This window comes from Barbus barbus (genome assembly GCF_936440315.1).
Source record: "Barbus barbus genome assembly, chromosome: 5".
Lineage (NCBI taxonomy): Eukaryota > Metazoa > Chordata > Actinopteri > Cypriniformes > Cyprinidae > Barbus > Barbus barbus.
Window position 1 is genome coordinate 2481790 of NC_136733.1, and position 22470 is coordinate 2504259.

General features: G+C 33.5%; 1 protein-coding gene across 1 annotated transcript in view; it reads right to left on the reverse strand.

Annotated features, from left to right (window-relative positions):
- Positions 1 to 5034: 5034 nt before the first annotated feature.
- The window catches only part of LOC306869834 (LIM/homeobox protein LMX-1.2-like), a 50062-nt gene continuing 32626 nt past the window's right edge, over positions 5035 to 22470 (reverse strand). The window contains exons 3-8 of the mRNA XM_079416760.1: positions 10776 to 11008; positions 10519 to 10697; positions 10086 to 10163; positions 7705 to 7771; positions 7439 to 7603; positions 5035 to 5914 (exon numbers count right to left, since the gene is read on the reverse strand). Coding sequence (XP_079272886.1) covers positions 5757 to 5914; positions 7439 to 7603; positions 7705 to 7771; positions 10086 to 10163; positions 10519 to 10697; positions 10776 to 11008 — 880 coding nt within the window. The 3' untranslated portion in view covers positions 5035 to 5756. The remainder of the gene's footprint in view (positions 5915 to 7438; positions 7604 to 7704; positions 7772 to 10085; positions 10164 to 10518; positions 10698 to 10775; positions 11009 to 22470) is intronic.

Genomic DNA, 22470 nt, shown 5'->3' on the forward strand with positions numbered 1-22470 from the left:
GTCAGCAGAGTCGCCCTCAGGGGTTTCATGCCACAGCGACGGCTCCATGATGGACGGCTGCATGTCTTTGCATCCATCTGCAGCCCGGAGCTCTGATCTGACTCTGAAAGAAACACTAAATATGTTTTTCCCACACTTGCAAATGCCGCCACACGGCCTGAATGCTGACATGTGTGTCTTACTTTTACACCACAGGTGACGAGGGCCAAATTTTTACTAATCAGAATCAGAAAGAGCTTTATTGCCAGGTATAGTTACACATACGAGGAATATGTTTTGGTGACAGAAGCTTCTACAACACAGACTGACAGTGACAAGACAAGGCTAGACACATCATAGAAAAGTAAAAAAAACACAATACACAATATAGAAAGGAAATAATAGATGGTATTTGTGTGTAAAGGTGTGTTATTTACAAATGCAAGGAAATGTAAAAAGAGAGATGTGTGTTAAAGTATATCACCATACTAACTTTAAGACATTCAATTTTTGTATTGCAGGTTTTCTTAAATGGTATGTTTCAATATGCAAATGAGGCAAACCCCTAATTTGCATACATTTCCAGAACAGAACACTGAACATCAGATTTTGTTGCTGTTTTCTGTGAGTCTTGTACTGTTTGCATCTGAACATCGGATTAAGTCAGATTCAAAATTCTTGTTTTATTTTGTTGAAATATTACAGTTTTTTTTACAGAAGGGGAGTTTTGATATCTCTTTTTATCATTCAATAAATCTGAAAACTGTCAACAGGCAGAAAAAAAAGAAAAACAATCATTTTACCACGTTTATAGGAATAAAATGCTATGCAAATCAGTGTGAATGATATATGAATAAACCCCTCAGTAAAAAATCTTCAGAATATAGATAGGAATAAAACTGTAAGCTTTGGTGTATGTGCTGCTGAAGTGGAGGAAAAAAACTCATTTCGAGAAAATGGTCTTTAAAGATATTTATAATAGTTTATAACTACAGATGCAAGTAAATTATAATAAAATAAACACGTAAATGTGTATTTTGTTTTCTAAGTGTATTCATGTGTATGTGTTTTCTAAGCAAAATAGCCCTCAATAAATCTCAAAAAGTTTACATGAAAAAACAATGGCTTTCCCTGTAGTGTCTTGCCATATGGATATTAGAAACCACTGGCTTAGGTTTATTGTAAGGCAGCGCTTATTTACACTAAATGAAAATAAAAGCAGTATTTGTAGCGATATGCTGTTTACTATTTTAAAATAGTATTTTCTTTGCAATAATAGTAATTACATGCTGTTTATACTACTTAGTGCAAATAGAGGTAGATCTGCACCTCAGTATTGTAGTACATTATAAAACAGTATGGAATAATAGAGTGTAAATGATTATTTTTATGAAAATTATTTAATGGATGCTGCTTTGGTATAGCCCTCCTTACACCTAACCCTAACCCTAACCCTAACCGATAAACAACCACGAGGCACGTTATTTTCCACTTTTCGATCATTTCCTTTTTTTAATGAAAATAAATGCCTTTCCAATGTGATATGTGATGTGAAAAGAGAGAAGAACGAGTTCGGCAAAAGGCGGATTTGAACTCGGTTCAATTGCATTAAAACAATTATTGCTACACGCTTCACTACCTATGCCACTGAAGCTGGTGTTTAATGGGCGTTGACCTTCTGGTGGCCGGAGTTTGTGCAAATAGCCTCTGCCAACAAGGTGGGCTATTTGCACTTTGTGTCAATAGACACTCCTTTATTTTGTTATCGTAAACAAAGTTCTTGATCATTTTAGACTGATCTTTAAGAATTGAACATATTTTAGTCCATATCTGTAGCTTTGAGGTCATCTATATGCTCCTTCTAAAGTTATCTTTTAACACATAGGCTTACGCATTTAAATTTCACACTTTTAACCTTCCAGAAAAATGGACTGCTTTATAGATGACATCATCTAGAACTCACAAGTGTTTAGTCCAATCAAATGCTCTCTATAAAGAAAATTATCTTCCTCTTTATACCACAGACATCTAACTGTGACATAAAAACAGCCTGTTAAATTTAAAGAGTAAAGGTCTTTGCACACTGAGCATGAAATTTTCGTCCAAAATGTTTGCACGCTAAAAAATAAATACGACCTCACTTTGTGTCAATTACGTTTACACACTGCGTCTGAAACTTTTGTCCATCATAAAAAAATTCAGATCGTGATAGATTTTCAGCATTGTTCGCATCCGTAGCAAGCATTTTGACACAGTGGGCCAGGTTTCGGTGCGTGGTGATGATGAATACGAAAAAACGCATATAAAAATTTTGGACTTAGTGTGCAAAAACAGAACGCAATGATAAAAACGGTATGATATGATGCTGGAACACTGTCAAAATCAAGAGATGAATGAATCTCAGTCTGGCCTGCGTATGACCTGTGTAGATGTGTTGCTGTGTTCTGTGAAGCGGAAAACACATTGACATCTGTCTTGTACTGTAATTTCCAGCTGAATGCATGTAAAGCTCGGCGTGAATGTGTACACTCTTTGTTTAAAGCAGTCTGCAAATGATAGTTCGTTAGTCAATGACATGCATGTTTGCCTTAAACCAAGCGTGACAAATTGGGTTATTCCTATCACACTGAGACACATAAACTCAGAAAGATATTGGCTTGGTGAAGGGTAAATATGACCTTATATAATTTTCAATAATTATATTGCAAAAAGATCAAAGTTGTGTGTCACTGTCATATTAAAATTATACTCCATGGAAACAGCTTGTGAGTTATGAGCATTTGGCTCATGCTATAAAATAAAGGCAAACTTTTGTGTTTTAGGTCAAGATCAGATGCTTTTGATAGATTTACAAACTAGAATAATGATTGAATCATTGTTACACTTTGTGTATTTTAAATGAAATTAATAGTCTTTTGTCCTAACATTGCTTGGTTTGTAATGTTTTAAGAAAACAGCACTGATATTTTCTGTTTTAAAACTATATGTCAACTTCCAAACTGTAATAGATTTGTAGGAGATTCTTAACTTTTTGTTGTATAAACTTAAAGGATTAGTTCACTTTTAAAAAAACTTTTGCTGATAATTTACTCACCCCCATGTCATCCAAGATGTCCATGTCTTTCTTTCTGCAGTCGAAAAGAAATTAAGGTTTTTGATGAAAACATTTCTCCATATAATGGACTTCAATGGGACCCAAACGGTTCAAGGTCCAAATGACAGTTTCAGTGCAGCTTCAAAGGGCTTTAAACGATACCAGACGATGAATAAGGGTCTTATCTAGCGAAACGATCGGTCATTTCAAAAATAAAGTTTAAGTTTTATAAGTACAAATGCTCGCCTTGCTCTGTTCTGTGATGCGCGTTCGTGACGTCACGTTGAAAAGGTCACGGTTGAGGTAGGTGGAAGTACCGAGACAGTAGGCTTTTTAATATTAAAACACCCAGGATACGCACACGAAATGGGCATTTTAAACGATAAACTGACACAAAGACATTTGAATATGTGTATATGGTCCTCCTTCCGCACATTTGTAAACACTGACTCGGTACTTCCGCCTACATCAAGCGTGACCTTTTCAACGTAATTGCGTATTACGTGACGTCACGAACGCGCATCACAGAGCATTTGTGCTTATAAAACTTAAACCTTTTTATTTATTTTTGAAATGACCGATCGTTTCGCTAGATAAGACCCTTATTCATCGTCTGGTATCGTTTAAAGCCCTTTGAAGCTGCACTGAAACTGTCATTTGGACCTTGAACCGTTTGGGTCCCATTGAAGTCCATTATATGGAGAAATGTTTTCATCAAAAACCTTAATTTCTTTTCGACTGAAGAAAGAAAGACATGGACATCTTGGATGACATGGGGGTGAGTAAATTATCAGCAAAAGTTTTTTTTAAAAGTGAACTAATCCTTTAAAACAAAAAGTTGAGAAAACTCAAAAATCTGCTGAAGCTGGCTGCCTTAAAATTTTAAGTTGGCTTAACTTTTTTTTTTTACAGTGTAAAATCATTCTTAATCAAAGTTGAATAGTCAATTTATCAATATTGATAATAAATAGTTGACTTTGCAGTACAGTACAGGTTTTTTGTTTTGTTTTGTTTTTTTCCATCTGGCATTATTAAAAAAAATTAAGAAAAAAATAAAAACACAAATATCTCTGAACGTGTAAAATAAATAATGAAATTATGAAATAATGTGCATAATAAATTTGTTGATGTTATTGTAAACACTGGAAAAGGAATGCGCACTTGAGTTGAAAACACTCTGCATGAGAGCCTCTTAAAGGTTCAAAAACACAGCACTGAAGGTCCTCATGGGGGCTTTCAGGGGTCAAAGTTCAGCAGTGTTGTTCATTAAAGTTTCTTTGTAATGTGGATCTCATGAGACATGGAAACCTGCTGAAGTTCGGAATAACAGAGACTGGTTTATGCACTGGTTTATGAAAATATACAAACATCTCTTAATAAAACAATTTCCAATTGACATTATTCTCAAATTATCTCAAATGTAAAATAAAAGCATGTTTTGAGGCCAAAATTAACTATATGTGTGAAATGGACAATATTTAAAAGAGTTGTTTTTTTTTAATACAGACACATCTTACTGAAGCTAGTATTTACATAATTGTTTATTTTTAATTTCAGATATATGAAATATAAAATTAAAACATATTTTGAGGCCAAAATGAACCATATACTTGTGAAATGGACAATATTTTAAAAGAAAAGATTAAACCTTAAAATATTTTTTATACAAACATCTTTCTTATTGGAACTATTTTCAATTTACATTAGTTTTTGTTCAGTTTTAATTTAGTTCAAATATCTCAGAGGCCAAAGTGAATCAAAAAGAACAATATTTAAAAATAAAAAGAATTTTTTTTTAACACAAACATCTCTTACTACAACTTTTTTTTTTCAATTGTCATTATTCTTTGTTCATTGTTTATTTCAAATATCTCAAATGTAAAATTAAAGCATATCTACAGGCGAAAATGAACCATACGTGTGTAAAATGGACAATATTTTAAAAGAAAAATTAAAAAGTTAAAGATTTTTTAAAATGTCTTTATTTTTAGTACCAACAAACTTTGGTAAATTTAGCAAGTTTGAGCAAAAATGCATCCTCTACAATGTCCAAGAATGCAAACGACAAATAAATAGCACAGCGAAATAAACATATACATCTTTAAGCATCAACAGTAATACTACACTCTCATCCAGGGACTTACATGAAGATGTTTATGGTCCTTACTCTAACACAATTTGTCTTAAATAAAGCTTTGCAGGTTTACCTGGCACATGTACGTAATAAATAGTGAGTCGTCTTTATCAACACACAGCTGTTTCGGCAGGAGTTTCTTTTGAAATCCATATTCAACAACAACATTTGTTGTAACGTATGCAGTGTTTCCAACTTTTTGCATGTATTGCATTTGTCTATTTACGGTCTAAACTTGTTTTGTTGGTTTAATATACTGCAGTAAATGTCCTGTAGCTCCTCTAGAAATATTTGGTTAGGATTTTTTTTCTACACAGTCTAGATGAAAACCATCTCATCCCATCTTCACATACGCCTGGCCAGCACATCTCTGAACCTGGTTAGACTCAAGACCTCCTCAGCAAAGCCAAGGTCTGGTTTCATCTGTAGCTCGAGTCGTTTGGTTTGGTTTTCTTGTCCTTACAGCCTCAGGATTCTAGTTGGCCTTTTACTGGAGGTTTGACTGGCTGCTAGGTAGTTTTTGTGGGTGTTCAGTCTCAGGGTTTGGTTTCAGGAGGCGAAGTAGGAGCTCTGCATGGAGTAGAGGCGGTCGATGGGGTTTCCCACGCAGGTCTGGAGGGATCCGGCTTCTGACGCGGCCATGAAGCAGTCGCTCAGACTGGTCAAAGACGTGTCGCTGTCAATGTCATGGAAAATTGAGTCGTTTCCTGAAGAAGAACAATAAAAATGAGGTCTAGGTACAGAAAAAGTCACACGAAACAGCATTTTTGAAGAAAATATTGTTGTTCAAACGTTTGATTTTTTAAAAAGTCTCTTCTGCTCAGCAAGGCTGCATTTATTTGATCAAAAATACAGTAAAAACAGTAATATTGTGAAATATTATTACCATTTAAAATAGTTGTTTTTATTTGAATATATTTTAAAATATAATTTCTGAATTTTCAGCAGCTTTGCAGCATTCATTTTATGCTGATTTTGGAGATATTTCTTTTCAATGTCGAAATGTGTGCTGCTTCCATGAAACTTTTTTTCTAAGGATTTTTTGATAAATATAAAGTAAAAAAAAAAACAAGAAATCTTTTGTAAAATTAAAAATGTCTTTACTCTTCTTTAAAAGCAAATCATACAGACCCCAAACTTGATCTTTATGTGATAAAATTCAATTCAATTAAATAAATTCCTTAATAAAAATATAAAATTTTACACAATAGTTATTTAAAACCACTAAGAATGGTTCACTCGTCATAATAAATGTACATCAACTACTAAGTTGAAGAAAATTTACTTTACAAAATTAAATTACACTCAATGTGTAACTTCCAAAGACCATCATTAATACTGAACATGTTAATTTCTTTCTTTCTTTAAAAAATACAAATAAAATCACCATGGCCCCAAACTTTTGAATGGAAGTGTGCATTATGATAATATAAAAAGTGTAATAATGAAAGTGATTAGAGACAGACATAATTAATTTGAGCAAAATGTTTCACCAACATTCACTTTTTTCAGTTTCTTAATATCAGGTCAACCAATAAATGCTACTATTTGGAAAATTTACAGGCAAATTAAGTTATTTAATATCCTGTTTTAAAAAAACTTTTTACAGACATTCATTCTCATGTGAGAAAAATATAATAAAATATAATAAAAATGGATTCTGGATATTGGTTTTCAACTATTTAGCCACAATATAATTGGAATTCGCCATGCAAATGCAGTACCAATCGATCTCTAATAGTGACAGAAAAAGTTTTAGCAAGCACAGCTAATAAACAAATATGGTCCTCGCTGAACTGAAGCTTTTAGTACAACGAGTTTGTTCAGTCCTCAAGGACGCAGTTTACCGTACCCATAGAAATATGAGTACCCAGCAGACTCTCAGCCGCTTTTCAAAGCTGTAATTGCCCATAAAGCGTTACATAAAAGAGCATATAAACTACTCATTTGCGTCAACTCGCAGCAGGACAAAGCGCACTCATCAATATGTAATCGTGTGCGTCTGCAGGCCACAGATCCACGCTCGCTTTCTCGGGAGTGCTGCGGGTTATTTTATAGTGTAATTTTATAGGCTTCTCAAAAACTAATTGACACTGTTACATAAGGGTGAAGACAGTTTAATGGCACATTTATTTTTATTGGGCCCATACGTGGCATTAGCAGCCGCTTCTGGTCAATATCACAGCAGAGAAATGCATCGGGACGTGAGTTTTGCTCCAGAGAAAGCTCACCGTATGGATTCATGTGATCTCCGGGCATCTGCGGAGGGGTCAGGCCCTGCTGGAACGGGTCTGTACTGTATCTGCTGGCCTCCATGGACACTAACTGATGCTGTGGAGGCGGAGCCAGCGGCGTGTAAGAGTTCATCAGATTCTCCATTCGGCTTGAGATCACATCTGCAGAAAACACACCGTCAGATGAGTTATTAGAAACAGAAAACAGGGTTAAAACGGCTAAAGAGTGGCATATGTTGAGAGACTGTGTGTGTGTTTAGTACCTTGTCCGAGTCTCTGAGAGTTTTGCTGCTCTTGTTGCTGCTGTTGTCGGCGTGCTAATTTCTTCATCTGACCGGAAAAAAGAGGAACAGACAAGTATTAAAACAATTTTTAAACCATAAATTATTTTATGGGCAATAACTATATTAAAGAGTTGTTTAGGCCAGGGGTTTACCAACCCGGGTTCAGGGACACTCAGGCACTGTTATTTTATTTTATTATTTTTTTTAAATTTACTATTAATTTTTTATATTTTGAATTAGTTATTATTTGTATGTTTTAAATTTTCATTTTAATTTGAGTAATTTGTTATTTTATTATTATTTTATTTTTATTTTATTATTATTATTATTTTATTTTTAATTTTTTGCAATTTTGTGATAAGCTTTAGTCGTTTTAGTTTTTTTATTTGACTATTTAGGTTTATTTTTTCATTTTCGTTTCAGTTCAGTTTTAGTTTTAGGGTGTATTCACACCAGGAAAGTCCGCTAGTTCACTTGCTTTGGTCCGAACCAAATACAATGTTTTTTTTTTTGTTTGGTGCGGTTCGCTTTCACACCGCCCTTTTTGCAAGTGAACCAGAAACGTAAACAAAACCACACGTGTGCTTAAGGTCATCCATAGATTGGTTCATCCATTCAACCGTACCAGAGTTTGTTTGGAAGCGGACCGAGACCACCTCTTCATCTGGGTCTCGGTGTGGTTGTTTGGTGCGCACCCAAGTGTATTCACACCTGCCAAAAGATCCGCACCAAAGGGGGAAACAAACTTGAGTTCGATTCAGTCGAACCAAACAAGACAGGTGTGAATACACCCTTAGATCTTCAAATTAAACTAAACAATATCAGAAATGTTTCCTTGGCAACTACCTGAAATAAGTTTTAGTTTTTCATCTAATATTTATATTTTATTTTATTTCAGCTTTATTTCAATTTAAATGTTTTAATAACTTCAGTTTTAGTTAATAATAACTTTGCACTCAATAAAAAAAAAATTAGCAAATGTAAAAAAAAAAAAAAAAGATTTAAATAAATAAATTAATAAATTGATTGATTCGAATAAGTAAATTTTATTAAAATAAATATATAATTTGAATAATATAAATAAATAAAAACATTTAAACAAACAAACACATGTTTATAATATTATTTTTCACAGTACAAATTGGGTCTTTGAAAATAAATAGCTGCCTTTTATTTATTTATTTATTTTATTTTTTTATTAATTTTAGGACAGAAAACCATACTTGAGTAAAAGTACGGATACCTTACAGTGAAAATGACTCCACTACAAGATACAAGTCACCAATTCCAAATCAACTTGAGAAAATGTCTTAGAGTATCTGATTTTAACAGTACTTAAGTATTTTACTTATACTAAATATAGGCTCAGAGATGCACTAGACAAAGAGACATGCCAGTCAAAAACTGTAAAGTTGTGGAGAAGCTGGGGAAAACAGGCAGAGGCAAGGATCTATGTGCAGATATTTCATGGAAAAACTAGAACAAACAATAAGTCAAAAACCAAAAGGAACAAAGAACAGAATGACCATTACCATTACATTCAACAACTCACAAAGAACTAAAGAAACACTAGGGCTATATATTTACAGGAGGCTAACAAGCTGAACAAGATAAGATACAAACTGACTACAAGCACCACGGGAGACAGGAAGTGACATAAACGCCGAAGACAAGGCACAGAGAACATGTAACAAAAACAAGAAAGAGCTGATTTGTGAGAAGAGCAATCACGCTTATTTTCTAAAACCAAAATAAAAGTGAACACCTCAAAATTGCAAGCAATAAATAAATGAAAATTTAAAAAATGAAATTAAAAAATCTTCTTGCACTGGATGTGCTGGTTTTGGCCTCATTACCAGCTGCAGTCATCGAAAACACCTGTGATTCACAACTACTTGCTAAGGAACTCGCATTCATGTAAAGTAGCCTTGTTGACAAGTTTGGGGGAGTTATGCCGAGTTCACACTGCATGATTTTAGCTCCGATTTTCACTCGCTGACAGGTTTTGCGAAATCGCTGACAAATCGAGGCAAATCGGTGCTTGTTCACACGAGTGACAATCACGCAGTGTGAATTATCAAAGACGAGTTCTGAGAGAATCGTGCAATGTGAACACACCAGCAACTGAATGCTACCCCAGATAGTCGTGCAGTGTGAAAACAACAACGATCAGGCGACTTTGAAAACCGTGCAGTGTGAACTCGGCATCCTCAAGTACAGTAATTAGTTATATTTACTCCAATACTTTACACCTCTGTTATAGGGTGTGTGTTCTTTGCAAGGACAATGATATTTGGGCATACGTGGCATCTACAGGAAATAAATCCCCTGACTTAGGTAAGGTCTCAAGACAAGCTCACCTTTGCTCTTTGGTTCTGGAACCACACCTGGACGACTCTAACACTCAGACCGGTCTCAGCTGCCAGCGTCTCTCTGACCTGAAATAACACGAGCATCAATATATTATTTCGTTTAAAATCGCCTCACATACCCAGACATTGGAACAACGGAATGAAGCGTTTGCCATTTTTACATGCAATACACATCAGATGATCCCTAGTTGTTGTTTTTTTGTTGCCATATTTACATGCAATATGCATCAGATGGTTGATAGTTTTGCTACTATTGCATGCATGCAATATGTATCAGATAGTCCATAGAGTGCTGTATAATACTGGATTAGAAGTATCTAATGTTCCTCTACAGGTAGATAAGCAAGGTTGCACACTGAATAAGTTGAAATGGCTTAATTTGGTTGTATTCCCTCTAGAAATCTTCTGAAGATGGTCTCACCTTTCTGCAGGGTTTGGACGACACCTCAAAGGAGGCCTTGAAGGCACGCCGCTGCTGGGTGGTGAGGATGGTGCGAGGTCTCTTGGGTCTCCGTGGGTCTTTGCCATCATCGCCACCTTTGCCCTGACCTCCTGCTCCTTTCTCTGGCTTCACATCCAGATCTTCATCCTCACTTTTGTCTGCAGAAACAAGCATTTTAAAAACACCATTTTGTGGAGAGCAGCTGAGCCAAGAGGAAAGGACAGCGCTGTTCTCACCGGAGGCAGACATATCCGGGCTGACCGAACGTAGTAGGTCCTTCTCTCTCTCATAGTCGTTCTTGCACAGCAGCTGTCCCTCCTTCAGGACGAACTCGTCTCCTTTACACAGCTGTCGCTCGCACATGCAGCAGCAGAAGCAGCCTAGATGATACACACTTTCTAGTGCGCGCATCACAAACTCAGTGGGAGCGATCTTCTCCAGACAGCCGCTGCATTTGGCTGCAAACAACCTAATGAGGAGAAACAAAACATACATTTATTGCTTTCCTTAAAACGTGTTTCTGGTCTTATTGTGCACAATTCCCTTGTGCATGTTAGGCCAAATAATTAAAATGTTAAAAATCTTTCACATTTTCTTCAATATATAATAGCTTTTTTTCTGATGTAACCAAGGATTCATAGATGAAGATATTAGCCAATAATACAGTCCTTGCCAATAATATAATAGCTAACTTAATATAAATCAAGGAAAGGATTTGCAAAAGTGGTTTCATGTCAATATAAATATGTCTGAATAAATTCACATTAAAATTTAGATGCAAAACAGATTTTTCCGATTTATTTATTTATTTATTTATTTTATTCAGCAAGGATGCATTAAATTGATGAAAAGTTACAATTAAGACATTTATAGATGTCACAAATGATTTCAATTTTTATTATTTTTTATTAAGAATATACAAACCAGAATGTGAACATGACAATACTAATGATTTCAGTTTCTAATAAATGCTGTTCTTTTGAACTTTATTTTTGACAAAGAAACCTGAGAAAAGTAATGAAGCAGCACAACAGTTTTTTTAAAATATTTTTTGATAACATTGATAATTGTAAGAAATATTTCTTATGCAGCAAATCAGTATATTATTATGATTTCTGAAGGATCATGTGACACTGAAGACTGGAGTAATGATGATGAAAATACAGCTTTGATCAAAGGAATAAATTACACTTTAAATAAAATATATTCACATAGAAAACAGTTCTTTTAAATTGTAATAATATTTCCTGTTTTTACTGTAACACTTTTACTGTGTTTAATCAAATAAATGCAGCCTTGTTGAGCAGAAGCGATTGCTTTCAAAAACATAAAATGTTTTTACAGACACCAAACTTTAGTAGCGTTAAGTAGGGTAGATCATCAATTTAAGCTAATCAATCACAAATAGGTGCTAAACCAAATAAATAAAAAGCAGATTTGAATATGACACACAACAGGACCTCTTGTCCAAATCATATGAAGTACAATGTGAAACAGCAAAGCACAAGAGTGAGTCATTTCTTGGTGTAATACTCAAACCCCCTGACGTGAGACTCGCTGCAAATCTCAATAATTCTGAAGCATTAAGCAGATCTTCCCTCAGAGCTCAGTCTTCTCCCACACCAATAAAGTTCATCCATAAATATCACAGGCGCACAGATCAATGCGTGACTGATACCAGACGCCTCAGCAGATTATGACTTTGAAAGAGATTTTTACTAAGCCTCGAGATATGATGGTATCATGAGGTGAGACGCACAAAAGAGTTTCACAGAGGAGTCAATATTCAGCGACGGACCCACAGGAAGGGAAAATCACAGGTGAGATCTCTTTAATATCTCTATAGTTTCTCCCAGACAGCATTGAAGAAGACTTCTGCTGAAACCTCCTGCTTCTCAGATGTTTCTCCTGAAAAAAGATCCGAGTAGACCTCAGTTTTTAGATCTCAAACTATGCTGAAATTTGCCAGAATCCCAAAGTTCGCAATGAAAAGTCTCAATATGAGCTCGCACATTTCCACTCGTTTCTTTTAGCTCTTCTATCAATGTGTGACATATTTGTCTTTAAAGAAATTACTACTTTTATTCTGCAAAGAAGCATCAAATTGATCAAAAGTGACAGTAAAGACATTTATAATGTTACAAAAGATTTCTATTTCAAATAAATGCTTTTGTTTTTTTTCTTTAAATATTTTTATGAACTTTTTCTGTTACAAAGCTTAAACCAGTATGTATTACAAACAAATTATCCCCTCCAAAATGAAAAAAAATAATAATAATTTATAATAATAATTAAATAATTAAAAAATCTGTAAAAATTTGTAAAATAAATAACTAAAAAGAGAGAAATATATTACAAATAGCAAATATTGGCAAGAACAATTACAAAGTATAAAATTAGGACAATTCCTTAGCCCATGCAAGGTCCAGCAGGCCCACTCTCAGTCTATCGGATTTGGGAGTCCCCAGATAATCAAAGAAAGGGTTCCATATCCTGTAGAAAAGAAAACGTTTGTCCTTCATGGCTGTCGAGAAGGCCTCAAGAGGAATACTATCCTGTACACGTGGGAGTGTCCTCCTCAATTCACCTGCACAGAATGCATTTCCGAGCCGAATATAGTAAAATGTGGAGGAGGTCTCTATTCTGTGGATCTAAGGGGATCTCATCGCTGAGGCCAAGGATACACATCTTTGCTCCCAACTGTAACAGCCGTTTGAAAATTGAGTGTATCTGTGTAACTATAAGATCCCCAAAACGCTGTATATGTGGGCAGCTCCATAGGCAATGGTACAATGTCCCAACCTAATCAGAAAGCCTTGGGTTCATTTTTTGTCTGACCTCCGGTGAGATATACAATCAATGCAAAATCTTAAATTGTCTTTCCCAAGCAGAGTTAAATGCTTTTCTTTTGAACTTTCTATTCATTAAAGATTCCTGAAAATAAAAGTGCATCATGGTTTCGACAAAAATACGAAGCAGCACAACTGCTTTCAACATTTAAAAAAATAAAAAAAGTCCAAAATCAGCATGATTTCTGAAGGATCATGTGACACTGAAGCAGATGAAAATTAAACTTTAAAATATATTACAATAGTAAATAGATATTTTAAATTGTAATGATATTTTACTGTTTTTACTGTACTTTTGATCAAATAAATGCTGCCTTTGTGAGCAGAAGAAACTTCTTTCAACATTATAAAAATAGTACAGACCCCAAACCTTTAAACAGTAGGTATTTTACAAGAAGAAACTGATATAATGTTGAGAATAAATGAAAGAGAGGACTTCACTGAGCCAAAACGAGCAACCTTTGAGCAACACCACGTCCAAAGAGTTCAATCTTCTTTTTTCTATTGTGCTTGTGAGCTAATCCTGTCTCTTTCTCTTTGTCTTTGTTGACAGGACCACAGCAGCGGTGGTGGCTTTGTCCCGAGTCTTTGTCAGAACAGCCACGCGTGACACTCGCATCGGGCCGACCATCTCGTATCAAGGGGAACGTTTATGAAGAAAATCATCTTATGAACTAAAAAGTCACCCACATGTGCAGGTGCGTCGAAGGGGGGTCAAAAGTCAAGAAAGCCCAAGCACAAGTTTAAAAAGTAGTAGTTTAATACATTACACTGTATAAATGATTTTTAAAGTTGTAAATAAAACAAAGATTACTTAAGTAGATTCGACAAGAAAATACTATTTCAGTTTTTCTACTTTAAAATGTCACGTTTAATTGAATGTTTGCAATTTTCTTTGTGTGAAATTTACTATAGCAATTTCTGAGTATGAACTGTTTCAACTGGTTTATGAGCAATAGTAGTGATCCTTGTGAACAAGTACACTTTTAATGCTTCTATTATTACAATAATATATCATAATTATTATAGTAATATTATATTATAATATTATTTGATCGTTTTTAATATAATATATTACATTTTTATTTATAATTATACTTTGAACGAGAGTATTTATTATGGAAATAACATAATTAAGAATATACTTAAGTGCAAACTGAATGAAATTATTTCAGTCAGTTAATTGTATGTGTCCTGTGTTTTTCCTCCCTATTGTTTCCTCATGCCCTTATTTGGCCTTCCTGTTCCTGTCCTCATTTGGTGTCATTATTAGTTCATTAGTCTCCGTCTGTGTTTCATTACTCCTCCCCTGTTTCTGTTCTTCCTCGTTTGATTAACTAGTGTTCTTAAGGCCTGTTTCTCCCTGCCTCCCATGTCCGGTATTGTTTGTCTTTACCCCTGCTCCATGTACCACTGTGACGATCATTAAAAGAAGTATTCCTCGACTCCTCGCTCCCCGAGCGATGCATGTTTTGGAAGGCACTATGAATGCTGAAAGGTATAAAAGTTTTAGAGCAACATATGCTCCCCCCCAGATGACGTATATTTCAGCAGGACAATGCAAAAACACACACTGCAGCTATTACAACAGCATGGGTTCGTAGTAGAAGAGTCCGGGTGCTGAATTGGCCTGCCTGAAGTCCAGATCTTTCACCTATAGAGAACATTTGGTGCATCATTAAACAAAAAATATGTCAAAGACGACCACAAACTCTTCAACAGCTGGAAACCTATATCAGGCAAGAATGTTTCCAAAAACCAAATTCCAAGAAATTCCAAAACCAAAACTCCAGAAACTCATAAACTTAATGCCCAGACATCTTCAAACTGTTTGAAAAGATGAGGAGATGCTACACCATGGTAAACATGCCCCCGTACCAACTATTTTGAGACCTGTAGCAGGCATCAAATTTGAAATGCATAAAATTGTAAAATGTCTAAGTTTAAACATTTGTTATGCTATCTATGTTCTCTTGTGAACAAAATATTGGCTCATGTGATTTGATAGTCTTTTAGTTTTAATTTTATTCAAATTTTTTAAAAAAAGTCTGTTTTATATATATATATATATATGTTGTATATCTATGTTATAATTTTTTTAAATAAACTTTTAAGATTTTTAAGTACACTAAGTTCACATTAAATACAATTATGCACACTTCTTTTTTTTACAAGGGCTTGCTTGACTAATAGTGACGTGACATTCAGCCAAGTATGGTGACCCATACTCGGAATTCGTGCTCTGCATTTAACCCATCCAACGTGCACACACACAGCAGTGTGTATACTAATATATACTAATAATATAGGAAGTTAACAAAGAAGATGCATGTTTTTTTAGTCTCTTTTATGTCTAAATGTGTGTGAGAATGCAGTGGTTTTGATTGACGCAGTGCAGTGGTTGAAACTAATCCCTCTTTAATAGCATTAAAACAGCCTAAAGAAGGGAAAGTCTTCATGCTCAGTCAATCATGCTTAGAAAAGCTTTCAAATCTGTGATCTTCAGTGTGTGAATGTGATACTCGTGTTTGTATGTGTGTGGGGGAGTTTATTTATCCTTCTCTGTGTATTTGTTTGCTATAGACTAGAAATGTAACAAACACAAACAATAATTTATCCCTCGTTTGCAGCCACCAAAGTTGTGGAGCACAGCCGTGTCTGAACAGGCTTATGGAGAACCAGCAAACATCTCCAAACACCAGCCGACTGAGACACAGAGCTTAAGACCAGAGATTACTCCCAACATCATCTCTAAGATCTGCTTTAAGTGCTTTAGAAATACGAAGACATCACGTACAATTCAATACAGGTGCCAAAATAAACAGGAAAATATGATATTCAGGAAAGATGCGCTGCTCAGAGGTTTATGTTTTTAATTTGTGCATCAACTTTGTCTCAGTTCCACAAATGCATAAAATTAATGTGGAGCAGCTCTGATCATTGGCTCCTTGGAGAATTTGATGAGAAATGATTGATTTCATCTCTGACTTTTGATTGCCAGACTTTGGTATCTTGGCAAAGCACATTAAATTAATTTCATATAAATAATAAAAAAGAAATTATCTTAATGACATTTAATAATAATATTTTAATTAATGTAATAATATGTTTAAAAATGTAAAACAAAATTTCCAAAATATTTTTTTAATCTAAATGTAATAATTTATTATTTAAATATGCATTTAATAATATTTTAATAATACTGCAACAGTTTTAATAATTTTTGCAATTTAAAATGCAATAATATTTTTGAATGGCAAATCTGAGCACATAAATTAATAAATACAGTTTATACAAATAATGAAGGAAACAATAGTTAAATTTTCTTTTTTTTTAAATAATAATATTTTTTAAAATAATATAAAATTTTATTTATTTGTTTTTTATCAAATAAGTGAAGGATACTCACCGCTGTCTAGGAGAAAAAAATATCTAATTTGTTATGTTTCTTACTTATGAATATATAAATACATAAATAAATTCACCTGAGCAATCCCCTAAAATCCGCCAGTCTCTGCAGACACATGTATTCAATTGTAAGTGGTATGTCATTTGAAAGTAATTATATCCTTTTTAACCAGTCTTGTTACATTGCCCTTTGATGCCATTATGGACTTGCAGGCCTTCAATGTATGTGTGTGTGTGTGTGTGAGTGTTTGATTTTTCCAACCGCCTCTTCCACATCCATACAGCACAGATGCATGTGCACTACAAAAGAGCTAAAGATGTCATTACACACTGGAGCCTTCCTCTGAAGTTACTGTATGGAAAATACCCTGCAGTCCACACAAACCCAGCACATTTACCACGTTTTACTGCATTCTGGTCCTATCAAAGCGTATTAACCACATCCACTCTGCTCTATAAAATGCAAAAGGACTCAGACGTATCAAGTGTCGGAAGTAGGACTCTTGCTTCAGTAATAGTTTACTTGAAAAAAATAAAAATAATAATCAAATAAATCAAAAATAAAATAAAATAATATTTTTCTTCCTCAGTATTTTTGTCTTGATTTCCAGTACAAATATAAATTTTCTTTTTAAATCAAGACACATTTACTTTATAAGCAATATGACTTGAGACATTAAGTCTTGTTGTCTGGAAAAAATGATCAGAATTAACCGAGTTTATGTTTAAAACAAGAAACAAATATCTGCAAGTGGGGTCAGAAAAATACATTTAAAACAAGTTTCTTTTTCTGACCCCACTACCAGGCTATTTGTCTTGTTGTAAACAAAGTTACTTAATTTTTATGTATTTTTCAGAAAAGTAATTTTGAATGTGTAGATATTTGTACTGAAAAACAAGACAAAAATAATGAGCAAGAAAATCACTGTACATTTATTTCTATAGCACTTTATATAATACAGACTGTTTCAAAGCAGCTTGACATGAATAAAAAAGGAATATAATGCTATAAAAAATTAATTATGAAACAAATTCAATTTCAGTGGTAAAACAGCTCAGAATACAATAGTGTTATTATTCAGCTCAATTCAGTTTAATGGTGATTCAAATTCAGTTCAATAAGTGTCAATGTTGCAAAGAATTCAGTTCACAGTTTGTTCTCATTTGATACTGTCAGTGCAGTTAAAATCCATAATATTACTGAATATTAATTTCCTTTTAAATCCCAATCTAGGAAGATCATTAGAGAGGTATTCAAATATTGTTACATAATAAATAATAAGTGATCAAGCTCTCTGAATATGATGCTTCTTGTCTCTTTTATTCAATTACAACTAGCTTTAATAGGCAGATTTATTTAATATCACAACAACCGCTCCAAACATAACACTGTTAATCATGTAGACTAATTATTCTGCTTTCGGCTGTGTGAATTGGCACTAGCTGTGTCTAATGAGACTGAAGTTAAATGCAGAGAGACAGCTGTAGTAAATGGAGTGAGTGTTTGTCCAGGGCCCCAGAGTAAACTCCGGCCCCGATACAACATCTCCTGAAGCTCATCCCTCACCGCTCCAAACATATTAGCATGATAATCGCTCACAGACATGCTCAATTCCTGATCAAGATCAAAACGTAAACACAGAAGCGGACAGGATTATCTTTCAAAAAATCATGAAAAATTAAATATGGATGAATATTATAAAATCTCCATGTCCATGCAAAATAAAAACATTATTTTAATTCGGATGGGGAATATTAAGCCTAATGCTAAGAAAAAAAACTTTTCATAGTGCAAAAAAAAAAAAAAAATTGCAATAAATAAATACACATCATGGTAGTATGTGTTACTTATTGAACTTAAAAAATAATGTTAAAATAATGTGAAAGATGTTTATGCATTAAATCAATGATACATTTTTGGGGAAATATGATGAATTTTTATAAAAAAAATAATGAAAGAAATGTTAATAAAACTATTAATGTTAATATAAAATGAATGATAAAATATATTTTATATAAATAATTAATATAGAATATTTATTACATATTTGATCACTTACTTTATATTATGCATCATATTTTTTAGACCACAAATTATTTTATAATATACTGTATACACACACTCAGTGTGCACTGATGAACTGCCAATATTTTATTTTATTTTTATTTTTATTTTATTTATTTTTTATTTTATTTTATTTTATTTTTTATTTGGCTACCTAGACAACGTTTATTTTTTGGCAAGAATATGCCTATGATTCCCAATAATACTCTCTAGCTAGGCTATATAAGACCATTATTTTTTGTATTATTATTTTTATTTTATTAATATAAGTAATTAGTTAATATAAATGAATACAAGTAATTAATTTTAACATACATTTTTAACATTCATTTTTTATAAATTTGATGCAAATTTGGCACATTTTACTCAACGTTTATCATTGCTTTAAAGGGAAAACATCTTCATTTATTGATTGATCGATTGCTTGTTTGTTTGCCTATCTGGACAGCATTTTTGGGCATGAATATGCATACCCAATAATACAATAATAATACCCAATAATAAAAGTAGTTAGGCTATATATATATATTTTTGTTTCATTTTTTTTTTTCAAGTATCACCTGTTCAGTTGTAATGCTCATATAAAGCTAAATTATGAACTGTTATGAGGAGAAATCATGTCTGAAATTACAATATTAAATGCTACAAAAGTCCCTGTAAGTAGCAACAGCAATGAAGGATAGGAAGAGATGTAATCAGATGAGAAAGAGGAGAGAGAGGTGTGTGAAAGGCAGCAATCGAATACAGCAGGTACACAGTGTGTGTGTGTGTTTGGACAGCTGCTTTTCCTGAGTTTGGCAGCTCTATTCAGACTGGAGTTTACTCAGCTCGACCACAACAGCAAACAGAGTATGAGCGAATAATGGAGCATGAATACAAAAGACAACACACACACACACATACACACAAAACACTGTGCTACACTTGCTTTACACTTCAAAATAAAACCTTAGCTTCAGCAAAGAACTTACCAAGAGCTATCTGTGGCTGTAAAAGTTTCTTGAGTTGAGCTATACAGTCTTTTAGAGACTTTGTAAGTTCTTCAGATCTTTAAGCACTGAAACAGATGGTTTTCTACAGATCACATGCTTAAAAAGTTCTACAATGACATAAGTTCTCCTAAAACCCTTACTGGAAGGCTCATTTTCAGAGTCTATTAGGAAATAGAAGCGCCTAGAAGCTGATTAGAGGATAATTTCTTACAGACCAGAACAGATCTTAGCTCATGGTCTAAATATGGTCTCTCAGAAGTCCAGGTTTTGTGTAGGTAGTAGAAGAAACCCTGGCCGCAGCATCTGTGCAGTATCGGGCCGCATTATCAAAGCCAGATCTGACTACAGGCCTGAATGAGTCCATTCTCTCTCAGCTTCTTACTGAGTGCTGAGCAACCCTGCTGGACAACATTATTGGGTATCACAGGCATATTCATGCCCCAAAACAAACTAACAAAAATAAAAGAAAATAATGTAGAAAATTAAGCAGAATACAATAAAAAATAAAAAATTATATAGTACAAAATACAAGAAAAAAAAAAAACATTTGCAAACTACAGTTGTAAATATACATCATGGTAGTAAGTGTTACTTACTGAACTTAAAAAGTAGCGTTGAAATAATGAGAAAGATAATTTTGTCCCAAAGCAATGATAAACTATGAGGAAAATGTGCTAAATTTGCATCAAAATAATAATGAAAAGGAATGTTAAAACATTAATGTAAAAAATTAATGAGTTAAAATAATGAAATGAATATGGAAAATTAATTAAAAAAATATGAATCGTCTTATGTAGCCTAGCTAGACATCATTATTGGGTGTCATAGGCATATTCATAACATAACATAACAACATAAAACAAACAAACAAACAAATAGAGTGATGATTTTGCATCAAAGAAATTATAAAATTTGGGGTAAATGTTCTGAATTTATCAAAATAATATTATTATTAATAATAATAATAATAAAGAACATTAAAAATATATGTAAAAATGTATATGTTATATTAATCAAATAAATATATAATAATAATAATAATAATAATGGTCTTATATAGTCTAGATAGTATTATTTGCCATCACAGGCATATTTATGCCCAAAAATGCTGTCTACTGTAGGTAGACAAGCTAGCAAAAAAAAAAAAAAATTAAATAATAAAATAATACCATATCAATGTGCTAAAACCTACTCTGAAAACCTTAGCAACTGCATAGCAACACCCTACAGCAGGTTTGAATGGGCAAACACATACTCAAATTTTCAGAAAAATAAATAAATAACATAAAATTATTATTACATACTTTTAAAAATTACATACAAAGTTCCATACTTTTCCTCCCTTACTAACTTAGTAACGTTGACCTAACCCTCCTTTCCCCTAGCTCTGGAGCAGTTTAATGAGTGTCTCTCCTCATCTGGCCTGTTTCCATGTTGGTTTGGCTGATGTAAAGCAGACGTCGCTGTTTAGCAGCGCAGCGGGACTCTATTCGCTGCTAAAGTGAGCGATCTGACAATATACCCAGAGCTGCAGTAACGCAGCTGCTAATTGCTGTCTAGGGCCTGCAGCTGTTTGGCTTGAACACAGACCAATCAGAAAGAGGCCAGCTCATGATTGACAGGAGGATATTGCCACTACCCCCACCTCCCGGAGCATCCCATTGGCTGATACAGAGAACACTGAGTTTATTTTACATGAGGGGCATCTGTGCAAACCAATAAAGCCTAGTAGAAGCACATGAGTGGCGAGCCAGATTTTCCTCAAGATCTATAGCGTTGCTTAATCTCTGGCTTAACGCAGATGTCAAAAGGCCAGCGCGGCCTCCGGAGCAGATGTGCGGCCATTGTTGTCCAGTATACACCATATGAACTACTTCTGGAGAGAATCAAAGTGAAGAGATCATGATGGAGAGTTAATTAAGTGGAAGCTACTTGAAGTAAAGAGCTCTTGCTTTTAGGCTCTGTTCCAAGAACTAGTGAGCTGCCTAGCTGTTTATCTCCTACATAGGGAGCATAACAACCCAAACAGAACTACGTGATAGCTCTACATACTACATACTTAGTGAATTATACAAAAGCAGAGTGCTCCAGCAGAGTTAAAGTATTGTTAACCATCAAAATGTCTCACTACGCATACAAATATATATTTCTTTCAACACGTGTTGCTCAAATACACATTTACAAGGAAAAAAAATCTTAAAGGAAAAGAAAAAAACACAGCACTAATATTTAATGATACAAGAATAAATTTGAATTAAGTTAACAATTTTTTTATTATAGAATATAATTATATATATATATATATAAATTGGAATTATATATAAAATAAATATTATACAAATAGAATTTTAAGAATATAATAAAAATTACAAATAATTTATTACACACACATGTACACAAATATATATATATTTTTTACATATGTATATATTATACTTGTGTGTGTGTGTGTGTGTGTATTAATATGTATATTCATATCTATAATGCATTATTCATAATTTTATTGTGCATTAATATTGATTATATAATATAATGATACTTGATCATTTTAAGTATAAGATATATAAAATATAATGTATATAACAGAAATATAATGTTATATGAATATGTAATAAAT